Below are 12108 nucleotides of genomic sequence, written 5' to 3'. Positions count from 1 at the left end.
AAAGACACCAGAAACAAAATTGTAGACTTGCACCAGGCTGGGAAGACTGAATCTGCAATAGGTTAGCAGCTTGGTGTGAAGAAATCAACTGTGGGAGCAATTATTAGAAAATGGAAGACATACAAGACCACTGATAATCTCCCTCGATCTGGGGCTCCATGCAAGATCTCACCCCGTGGGGTCAAAATTATCACAAGAACTGTGAGCAAAAATCCCAGAACCACACGGGGGGACCTAGTGAATGACCTGCAGAGAGCTGGGACCAAAGTAACAAAGGCTACCATCAGTAACACACTGCGCTGCCAGGGACTCAAATCCTGCAGTGCCAGATGTGTCCCCCTGCTTAAGCCAGTACATGTCCAGGCCCGTCTGAAGTTTGCTAGAGAGCATTTGGATGATCCAGAAGAGGATTGGGAGAATGTCATATGGTCAGATGAAACCAAAATATAACTTTTTGGTAAAAACTCAACTTGTCGTGTTTGGAGGAGAAAGAATGCTGAGTTGCATCCAAAGAACACCATACCTACTGTGAAGCATGGGGGTGGAAACATCATGCTTTGGGGCTGTTTTTCTGCAAAGGGACCAGGACGACTGATCCGTGTAAACGAAAGAATGAATGGGGCCATGTATTGTGAGATTTTGAGTGAAAACCTCCTTCCATCAGCAAGGGCATTGAAGATGAAACGTGGCTGGGTCTTTCAGCATGACAATGATCCCAAACACACTGCCCGGGCAACGAAGGAGTGGCTTCGTAAGAAGCATTTCAAGGTCCTGGAGTGGCCTAGCCAGTCTCCAGATCTCAACCCCATAGAAAATCTTTGGAGGGAGTTGAAAATCCGTGTTGCCCAGCGACAGCCCCAAAACATTACTGCTCTTGAGGAATGGGCCAAAATACCAGCAACCGTGTGTGAAAACCTTGTGAAGACTTACAGAAAATGTTTGACCTCTGTCATTGCCAACAAAGTGTATATAACAAAGTATTGAGATGAAATTTTGTTATTGACCAAATACTTGTTTTCCACCATAATTTGCAAATAAATTCTTTAAAAATCCTACAATGTGATTTTCTGGATTTTTTTTTCTCCTTTTTTCTCTCATAGTTGAGGTATACCTATGATGAAAATTACAGGCCTCTCTCATCTTTTTAAGTGGGAGAACTTGCACAATTGGTGGCTGACTAAATACTTTTTTGCCCCACTGTATCTCTCTGTCTGTATGAATGTATCTGACTGTCTTTAGAAAAGTTTAGATGGTATTGTCATTTTGCCTCTGTATAATCCAGTTGAGTGTTTATTAGTGCAGTGCTGCTTTGTTTACAGCGGTAACCAAGGAAACGCTATATTGCTGCTGTTCCCCAAGCGCCACCTGCTGTCAGAGAGTGAATTTGTGTTCTCATTCAGCCCGTCTGCTGTTTTTGTTTTGTGCAGATGTTTTATGTAATATGGTTTCACAAAGCTTAAGTCAGACCATTCTGTTTTAGCTTCAAATTTTAATTTAGATTAAAAATTTCTTGCCTTTTTAAAAAAATTTATTCAGCATCTTTGTTTGGATCATGAATAAAGTGCAGTGGTTGCCTCTAATTTTGAATGGAAAGAGCACAGACAAAGCCTTAGTTTGTTTATATGAAGAGATTTATTTGTTTTAAAATTTCAATCTAGTTATTTCAGTTTCACAAAGAAATGTACAGCATTTTGTCCAAGCAATCATAAAAGGACAACTTTTCATTTATAATTGATCTTAAAACTAATTTTGTTATCTGAAAGCTGAATAAATAAGCTTTCCATTGATGTATGGTTTGTTAGGATAGGACAATATTTGGCCGACACACAACTATTTGAAAATCAGGAATCTGAGGGTGCAAAAAAATCTAAATATTGGTTGCAATGCATATTACTAATCAAAAATTAAGTTTTGATATATTTACAGTAGTTACTTAATGTCCTAATTATTTTTGGCATAAAAGAAAAATCTATAATTTTGACCCATACAATGTATTTTTGGCTATTGCTACAAAAAAATACCGCGACTTAAGACTGGTTTTGTGGTCCAGGGTCACATATAATATGTAAAATATACTTATATATATATATATATATAAATTGTTAATAATAATTAATATATTATTTATGCATTCATTATGTGTGATGGATTCACACAAGTGATGGAAATTTTGACATGACTGGCCATTGTTGTAAACACTGCAAACAGGCACCAGTGACCTTGGAGAAACATCAAGCACTCAGAAACCCTTTTGCCCGTCTACAGCACTGCATCGCACGCACGCACACACACAAACACACACACACAGCTACACAATGAGCCGTGAGTCAGCACTAGTGCCAGACGCCCGACATGATGCAAGACGCTGAGAAAACCATCAAATGCTCAGTTCTGGGACAGGATTTCTATTTATCGCCAGCATGTTGATTTCCTCTGATTTCAGCTTCTCTGCACTGCGGTGCGATTAGATCTTAAAAATAGTGCTGCAGATTTGTAACTTCTCCAAGCGTGTTGTTTCTCCAAACTGAGGAGACGAATACAGGTTTGATTTTATGGTCGGGCTCGTTGTTTTGCAGTCTGCTAGCGGAAATGTGGTACACAGGCCTGCCATTAAGCAAACAGCGCTGTTGTCACAGTAATAGCAGCCTGCGCATGAGTGATGGACGCGCTGGCCAATGCGACGGTCTAACCTTTGGCTGCAGTGAGCATGGTGGAGGCCAGCTCGCACTGCTGGGACTCGATGTGGCTGAGGGTGAACCATCGCGGGTAACGATTGGGGACGACTGATACTATATGGTGAGGCCGGGACATGTCGCACGCTGGCCAATGCGACGGTCTAACCTTTGGCTGCAGTGAGCATGGTGGAGGCCAGCTCGCACTGCTGGGACTCGATGTGGCTGAGGGTGAACCATCGCGGGTAACGATTGGGGACGACTGATACTATATGGTGAGGCCGGGACATGTCGCCCGAAGGAGCCATGGATTCCAACACTGGTAACCTGCAAACAAAAAAAGACATACAGATCAACACTAGTGTTATTTTCCAAACCACAACCTGTGGAGGAGTACAGTCAATCATCAATAAAACACAACAGTGGTATAAGTAAATGTTGCATATTTAGCCTAAAACTGTATTTTTCAGGCTTTTCCAACTAATGTGCATGAAAGACGATACTTCCATTCCAACAACCATGATTTCTCCCATTTATTTACTATGAGTGGTCTGCTGTAATCACAGACTGTACAAGAAAATAAATAAATAAATGAATCTCAGGTATAGATTCATTAAAATATTTGTGAATCAGTTTAAACTAATCATTACATGTGGACAATATACAATATATATATATATATATATATATTATTATAATTACTATACTATAATTCTATATTTAATGGCATGGAGCTAATTACCAAGCTATCTACAAAGGGAATTGTATTATGAGGAGATCAGCCCTCGTCTGAGCCAATGCCATGGAGAGCAGTTATTTGGAAGCCACGGTCTTTTTATAGAGAAAGTCAATACTGAGCCCGAAGCTCCTGCGCTGGCTAAATTTAGGTGGATTTTTGTTTGATACCATCGACTTTATATGTGTATCCTGAGCTGCAAATGCCCCGGTAAACACAATCCAATCAAAATATAATACAATACCAGACAGATTTGGTAACAGGACTTTTTTGTGTGTATGTAGGTTGGTCAAAAAACTAAAATTAATAAAACATATGAGAGGAAATCCGTGACAAGATGTCGATATAAATCTGTTGGACCAGCCTGAAGTTGGAAATCTTGCCAGAACCAGCCATAAAGCAACATACAATCAAAGATAACACTGATGGTCACAGCGAAATCTCACGAGTCCACTGCGCTTAACTGCATTTAAACATCAAATACGTTCAGACTGGCTGTGATAGCGGTGCGCAACATTTTCACTTTCAGTATGGACGGACAAATTATTGCATTACACCTATTTAGGACACGGTTTATGAATTTCTGTTGCACATTGGCACTCACACAAATTTCATTGTAAATCATTCATAGAATCATTCTTGCATAAATGCTCACAGCAGTTTCCATCAATGGATTTTTGAGGTCATGTTACTAAAATCCACTCGCTACTATCACCTCTCACTTGCATTTCTATTTTGCACCAATTTGCCTGAAAGTGACAATTTTGTTTGCTTGAACACATGGGAAGGAAGATTTACTCAAGATTACAATTTTGCACAAACATTAAATTTGCAACCTGGATGGAAACATCTATATTTATGTATATAAGAACAAGCAGAACTGATTTCTGTGTTGATTCGTAAAACTAAACATACTGTTGCTTTGAAACGGGTGTCTCCAGTTTTGCGCATATATTAAATTTGCAACTTGAATGGAAACATACATATGGAAGCGAATGTGAAAATTGACATAAGAAGAAGCAGAACTGATTTCAGTGTTAATAATTCATAAAACAAATCGTAAATTGTTTCTTTGAATTAAAAATACCAATTTACACAAGATTCCAATTTTGCGCATTTATATATTAATTTTGCAAATTGCATGGAAACATCTATACTTGGGTGAATGCAACAATTTATATAAGAACAAGCAGAAGTGATTTCTGTGTTAATTCGTAAAACTAAACACTGTTGCTTTGAAACAAATATATTAATTTACATAAGAATCCAATTTTACACATATTTTAAATTTGCGAATTGGATGGAAAAATACATATTTAAGTGAACGTGACAATTTACATTAGAACAAGTAGAACTGCTTTATGTAAATGTACATATTTTTGTGTAAAGTTTTGGTAAAAAAAAAAAAAAAATTGCTTAAATGTACATATTAGCGGTTTTAAAGTTACAATTTATGCTTAATTTAATGAATTACTACAAGAAAATAAATTTTGCTTCTTATTTCGTAAAACTTAAAAAAAATGTTTTTAATTTTGGCAAGATTCCAATTTTTAAAAATTAAGTAATCGCGAAAATTTGCATAAGAACAGGCAGAACTGATTTTGGTGTTCATTTGTAAAGCTAAGCATAAACTGTTGCTTTGAAACGAATGTCAATTTATGCAAGAATAGTTGAACAATTTTCATTCTGCTTGTGTTTCATGAATGTGTTGTGTATGCGTGTGTATATGCTGACAAAGACTTCATTTAAATATTCAAAATATGTATTAAACAGGTTTTGTAAAGGCGCATGAATAACTGCTGCTGATAATGTAAAATTGACGCTAACACACACACAGGGTTTGTAACAGGCACACGTACACAAACGGCCACAAACGCACACAGGGAGTCGAGGGGGTGTGTGGGGTGAAAAGAGCGCTCTGCGTTACCTCTGCAGCCCAAATTAGACTCAACGACACGTATTTATTATTCACACTTTTTCAAAAACTCATTTTCAGTGGCCATGAATTATTTAGCAGTTTTCCAAGCAAAAGGCGCCTTTTGATTAAACGGAGCCCCAGATAACCTCACGCCCAACACACACACATCTGAGAATCAGCGAAGACTTAACCGTGCCTTCTCAGAGTGAGTGAAGACGGTAAAAACAATAGATGCGAGGGGAAACTAAGCCACAGCCGTGGGCGTGTTCTTTACTGTAGGTGGACGTGACGGATTTGGGAGCAGAGTGTCGCCCGTGCGGCCTGTGGAAACTCACCGCATTGCTCTCAGTGCAATTTTGTACGCCAGTTCGGCATCGTGAGGTAGGAGGCATGTGAAGAGATACTTGGCAAACGTGTGCATCGGAACGCTCTCTCTATAGATGAGCTCTCCCAAACCACTGTAGGGCCCACCTGCAAGAGAACAACACACCCGTTCAGATACACAAAAACATCCAGGAACAATCGCAGTTACCATTTAAATCAGGGATTCCTAAATTGTTTTGTCAGCCAATTTTTATATTTACTTTAAGTCCCCCCCCCTGATATTTTAACCCTATAAAGCCTACTATACTACATATTGAATATGCATATTTATATATACATATTTAAAACGCAAGGCCTCTAAATGATCAACATGATCAAACCTGCTGTACACAATCTACTAGAACTACTCTTTTTTTAACAAGTAAAAGGCCTTTAACAACTGCACCAAATTGCACACTTTTGCTCAGCTTGGGCCTTTGAATAAAACTGAGGTCGTTTTTTTCCCCTTTAAGCTCCAATTTTTCACGATATCACACTGTATGAGCCATAAAAGTCTGATTATCAAATATGATCAATTACAGATGTTGTGTAAAGGCTCAATAAACCATTGCATTTCAAATTTCAGTATAAATTTGCATTGCATTATTTTTCTATTATTTAATGTTAGGATTTGCGGATTTAAGTTAATATGACAAATTTAACACGTTCACATTTTTATGGTTCTTCAATGTAGGTTAATGGCCATATGACATAAAAGTAAACTTTTTTTCTCATTATGATTTAAAACTACAGATTTATTTTAAGTTGACACTTTTATAAATGTAATTAAATATTAGTTTTGCATCAACTCATCAGTTTGTGAAACACTGATTTAAATGAACACAGTTATTAATTTTCATTCATAAGCACTACTCAATTTATTAAGGTGTAAAACTTTTGTGAAATGTTTAAAACAGCACATACAGACACATAAGATGTAGATGAAACCTAGAGAAAGCAATTTCTTACATTTCATTAGTTATTTCCATCACCAATATTAACAGCAAGTCTGAAAATGCAAAAGTGTGAACAATGACTTGAATAAAACTGTCGTACAACTTCAGAAGATACAGCACATGCCCTCCTGAAGGTGTGAGATGTGGTTAGAAATGCACAGATTTGTGGGTACAAACAGCGTGTAAGAGTGTGTATGTAAGAAATAAACGCCTTTGGGGGTTCATGTTTCACCACAAAACCAAGTGATGCACACACACCCAAGATACCCTTCTGCATGACACATCAAAACCACAAAGTACTGTGGTGCTACCATAACTTTAACGGTATTTGCATTCTACTTCAAATACCACTATGGTATTGTAAGCATATCGCCATCGGTTTCTTTCCAGCATCATAGTTTGGTCATACTGCAGGTCAAGAGTGAACACGGATAACATCTTCTCTGAAACAAGTAACGTTATCCATTTCCAGGTGAAATGCACAAAAAGCAGGCCGTGGTGTTTCTGGGGCAAGTGCTGCATTGTGGGTAATCTGCTCACAGAACGTTTTACAGATCCTCCCCCTCCTCATCCTCAAACCAGATGAAAACCACACTCCCACTTTCAAGCATGCAGGCCTTTTCACACTTGCCTACAATATAAACTGCAATGCTAGAAGCCATATGTGAGAGCTTAGCTTTCCCTGTCATTAGATTATTTTCGACTGAGAGGGCAGCGACCACAAGCCACTTCACAATTACACACGGCACTGGACATACAAACAGACAAACTAACCAAAATAAACATTCATAAGAGGCATACGTGCTGCCTACATAGGCAGCTACCTAGGCAGCATCTCAACCAAAATAAAACCTCAAATGTGATGCTCTACATAGACAGAAACTCACAAATAGCGCTCCTCATGTGAAGCTCATGGAAATTGACTAGTTAGCATATTGCTAAGTTAACTGTAAGAATAAAAATACATTACACACAAAAGTTTCATTAAATTATATATATTAGTATAACTAAATATTCATGTATTTATCTCGAATAATTAGCCATCAAGGATTCATGATCTCCACAGAGATTGTTGCAAAGTATTCTGGGATTGCCTTTTTTGCGGGGCATGATCATGCTGCCTCATAACATCCCTTGTTTTGGTTAAATTATAAAAATGTATTTATTTATTAAAAAATAAATAAAATGCAGGACATATTCCCATATAGAATACAATGTTTGGTCAAACTCTGTTCAACTGAACCTTAGTAAGTATCTGCTTATGTAGCCAGTTTATGACAGCAAGGCAGCTCACTAGGGCTTGGAACAGAGCTACAGTCACGTCTTGCTGAAGATACTAACTGAAAAAACACACACACACACACACACACACACACACACACACACACACACACACACAAGAGCTGAGCATGCTAACTCTATTACAGCGTGTGCTGGAAGGGGGTGACGTGCTCTGGATGTCTCTCAGTGGGAGAACGCTCTTGTTTTGATGGATTTTCACATTTGGCCAGAACTCCCCCAAACCCTGTAGCCAATAGAATGCATGCCTTCCTGTTTATTGTGCCCCCGTCATGCTCTTGGCATATGCTGGGTGGAGGAATCCACACAGCGGGGTCACTTTATCGGTTTCTCTTCATTCTTTCAAAACAACCCAGTGGCATTCAGAGGCGGCTCTGTAGGCAAAGACCGTTTCGTTTTACTCCCAACACCAGCCGCGAGTGAAACAAACAGCCTCGTCCACCACTGAGCGCCTTTACACATGCTTGAACACCGCTCTGAGGGAAATGAAACAGAGTCTGAAACTTTGTTAAAAGAGGAAAACAACTAGGTTTTCTGAAGAAAACAAGAATGGTTCTTGCCCCTGCAAAACATGCCACCATGATGTTGAAGTTAACTTCACAACTTTGCCAGCTAATCCATTGCTTAAGGTTCTGAATGGTTTCTACGACATTGCTAGGCAGTTCTAGGTGGTTAAGAGTCAGTTGCTAAGGTATTCTTAGTGGTACTAGTGCCTTGCAAAGTAAGAAACCATCTAACAAAGCCCTACCTTCGCATCTGACCAGCATCCACCCCGAACACCCGACCAATGCCCTAGAAATTATTCAGAAACATTAGAAATGGATTAGCAAATACTGGGAATGTTCCTAAGCTAACTTCAACATCAGTGTGGCGAATTTTGCAGGGAAGTCATCCATGATGTTGTGATCCCTAGATAGATTAGCTTAGCAACATGCGAACTTTATGTCTAGAGCCCTAGATTTTACTATGTATTTTTCATGCTTATACAGTACCAACATCCAGAGCAACACCTTCTACAACAACAACTGAATCAGCTAATCAAGGTCTTCAAGATTACTAGAAATTTTCAGTCAAGTGTGTTGAAGCAGGTTGTAGCTAAACTATGCAAGAAGGCAGCCCTCCGAGAGCAGAATTGGACACCCTTGGTATACAGTACGTGCTATTCTAGAGCAGATATTTAAAGACATGCTTCAGAAACTATTTGGCTAGATAAAAACAAAAGGACTTTTGCGCAAACCCCTCCCTTAAAACAGCAAACGGGCCATGTATATTTAAAAAAAAACATCAAAATACCCTGGATTTCTGATCGTTCATGTCATTATTATTTTAAAGGGATAGTTCACCCAAAAATGAAAATTCTGTCATTAATAACTCGCCTCATGTCGTTCCAAACCCGTAAGACTTTCCATCTTCTTCAGAACACAAATTAAGATATTTTTGATGGAATCTGAGAGCTTTTTGACCTTGCATAGACAGCAAGAGAACTACCACGTTAGAGTCCCAGAAACATAGTAAGGATATCGTTAAAATAGTCCATGTAACATCAGTGGTTCAACCGTAATTTTATGAAGCGACGAGTATACTTTTTGTGCGCAAAGAAAACAAAAATAACGACTTTATTCAACAATTCTTCTCTTTCCTGTCAGTGTCTGTCACTTTTCAAGAGAGTACCACGACGCTTGCGTGTGCATTCCTCTGCTTGGAAACAAGGTTTTGTTTTCTCGGATTTCATCAAAAATATCTTAATTTGGGTTCCGAAGATAAACTAAGGTCTTACGGGTTTACGTAAGCCGACGCAGGGTGTTGATGATGGCGATGGCCAATCGCAGTGCTTCCCGTGGGTAACCGTGAGATCTCAGTGCATCTACTCTGGCACAAGCCGTAGGGACGTGTTCTGTGATAGAAACCCCCCCAAAAAATCCTTTAATAAACCTCAGACGGGCACAATAGAAACATATTCACCCGCACACAAAAAGGCTAGCGAGACAGAAAATAATAATACCTTTCATTTTGTTAGAAACTCTTGTTCTCGCTCCCTATAAAGCCGCTATTCATTGCTTTTTTTTCTTAAACATTGTTGTGCTTTTTTCCTTAATGCTATAGTCTGCATAACACAAAGAGGCGAGTCAAGCAAACGTCTTTTTCTGGTCGAGCCGCTCACCGTGCCACAGGGGCCAGCCGCGAGAGTCAAAGAGCGAATTTTCAGTGTTGTCATGGTAACAGTAGTTGGTGAAGAGGTCGTCGTTGATAATGTGCTGTAAGTGGCTGTCTTGCCAGTGGAGATCGCATGCCTCGATGGCTCGTGTGAAAACCGTCCGATGGGGCCGGGTGCCCGAATCTGAGGACGAAGAAGAGGAGGAAGAGGAGGAGGAGAGACAGGGAAAGCGGAAAGGAAATTGCTCTGTCATTCTCAATGCTAGCTCTGAGAGCAAGGCCCCCGGGGGCCTGTCAGTCAGGGGCAAACAGTAAAACCTTCGGAAATAAGTCCGTAGATTAGAGCAGCGAGCTGAACTGTCATTCACAGGTGGTACAGATACCGACATGACCGCTGCAAGGTGGCTTTACTTGGGCTGGGTGATATAGCTATAATTATTATTAGATCAAGCCTTTTGACAATATTCAATATGCACAAACAAAGTAAACAATGCCACGCAGAGATTCCCATAAACATTCTTGAGTGATAACACAAATGAATCATTAAATCAGACATTAAATCAGAAAAGTTTGGGGTCTTATATGCAGAGGTCAGTATCTTCTGCTCAACAAGGCTGCATTTATTTGATAAAAAATACAGTTAAAACAGTAAAACTGTGAAATACTATTACAGTTTAAAATAACTGCTATATATATATTGTAAAATTTTCTATTTGAATTGACTCCTGCCACATACAACCATATTAATAAACGATGCATGGAAAAGCGTGCCACCATTGGCGCTAATGTAAAGATCATGCACTGATGCAACTTATAATCAAATGCTTTCCCCTACCAAACATTCATTTTTAGCAGCAAGAAACCAATTCGACCAGCAATACAGCCCATTTGAGTTTTGAACTCACCTTTCTTGTGGTTTCGGAAGACCTCTAGCTGTTTCTGTTGCTGCCGACGCAGGGTGTTGACGATGGCGATGGCCAATCGCAGTGCTTCCCGTGGGTAACCGTGAGATCTCAGTGCATCTACTCTGGCACAAGCCGTAGGGACGTGTTCTGTGATAGAAACCCCCCCAAAAAATCCTTTAATAAACCTCAGACGGGCACAATAGAAACACATTCACCCACACACAAAAAGGCTAGCGAGACAGAAAATAATAATGCCTTTCATTTTGTTAGAAACTCTTGTTCTCGCTCCCTATAAAGCCGCTATTCATTGCTTTTTTTTCTTAAACATTGTTGTGCTTTTTTCCTTAATGCTATAGTCTGCATAACACAAAGAGGCGAGTCAAGCAAACGTCTTTTTCTGGTCGAGCCGCTCACCGTGCCACAGGGGCCAGCCGCGAGAGTCAAAGAGCGAATTTTCAGTGTTGTCATGGTAACAGTAGTTGGTGAAGAGGTCGTCGTTGATAATGTGCTGTAAGTGGCTGTCTTGCCAGTGGAGATCGCATGCCTCGATGGCTCGTGTGAAAACCGTCCGATGGGGCCGGGTGCCCGAATCTGAGGACGAAGAAGAGGAGGAAGAGGAGGAGGAGAGACAGGGAAAGCGGAAAGGAAATTGCTCTGTCATTCTCAATGCTAGCTCTGAGAGCAAGGCCCCCGGGGGCCTGTCAGTCAGGGGCAAACAGTAAAACCTTCGGAAATAAGTCCGTAGATTAGAGCAGCGAGCTGAACTGTCATTCACAGGTGGTACAGATACCGACATGACCGCTGCAAGGTGGCTTTACTTGGGCTGGGTGATATAGCTATAATTATTATTAGATCAAGCCTTTTGACAATATTCAATATGCACAAACAAAGTAAACAATGCCACGCAGAGATTCCCATAAACATTCTTGAGTGATAACACAAATGAATCATTAAATCAGACATTAAATCAGAAAAGTTTGGGGTCTTATATGCAGAGGTCAGTATCTTCTGCTCAACAAGGCTGCATTTATTTGATAAAAAATACAGTTAAAACAGTAAAACTGTGAAATACTATTACAATTTAAAATAACTGCTATATATATAT

The 12108-nt window shown here is 39.6% G+C and overlaps 1 protein-coding gene across 1 annotated transcript in view; it reads right to left on the bottom strand.

Moving 5' to 3' along the window:
* LOC107589000 (zinc finger SWIM domain-containing protein 6-like) overlaps positions 1 to 12108 on the bottom strand; it is a 105823-nt gene that overhangs the window by 8473 nt on the left and 85242 nt on the right. The window contains exons 6-10 of the mRNA XM_016277295.1: positions 11418 to 11594; positions 11004 to 11150; positions 10106 to 10282; positions 5662 to 5797; positions 2842 to 2999 (exon numbers count right to left, since the gene is read on the bottom strand). Of these exons, the coding sequence (XP_016132781.1) occupies positions 2842 to 2999; positions 5662 to 5797; positions 10106 to 10282; positions 11004 to 11150; positions 11418 to 11594 (795 nt within the window). The remainder of the gene's footprint in view (positions 1 to 2841; positions 3000 to 5661; positions 5798 to 10105; positions 10283 to 11003; positions 11151 to 11417; positions 11595 to 12108) is intronic.

The sequence above is a fragment of the Sinocyclocheilus grahami genome, unplaced genomic scaffold (assembly GCF_001515645.1).
Source record: "Sinocyclocheilus grahami isolate Dianchi unplaced genomic scaffold, SAMN03320097.WGS_v1.1 scaffold110.1, whole genome shotgun sequence".
NCBI lineage: Eukaryota > Metazoa > Chordata > Actinopteri > Cypriniformes > Cyprinidae > Sinocyclocheilus > Sinocyclocheilus grahami.
The sequence above is the reverse complement of the archived record's forward strand: the minus strand, read 5'-3'. Positions and strand labels throughout refer to the sequence as shown.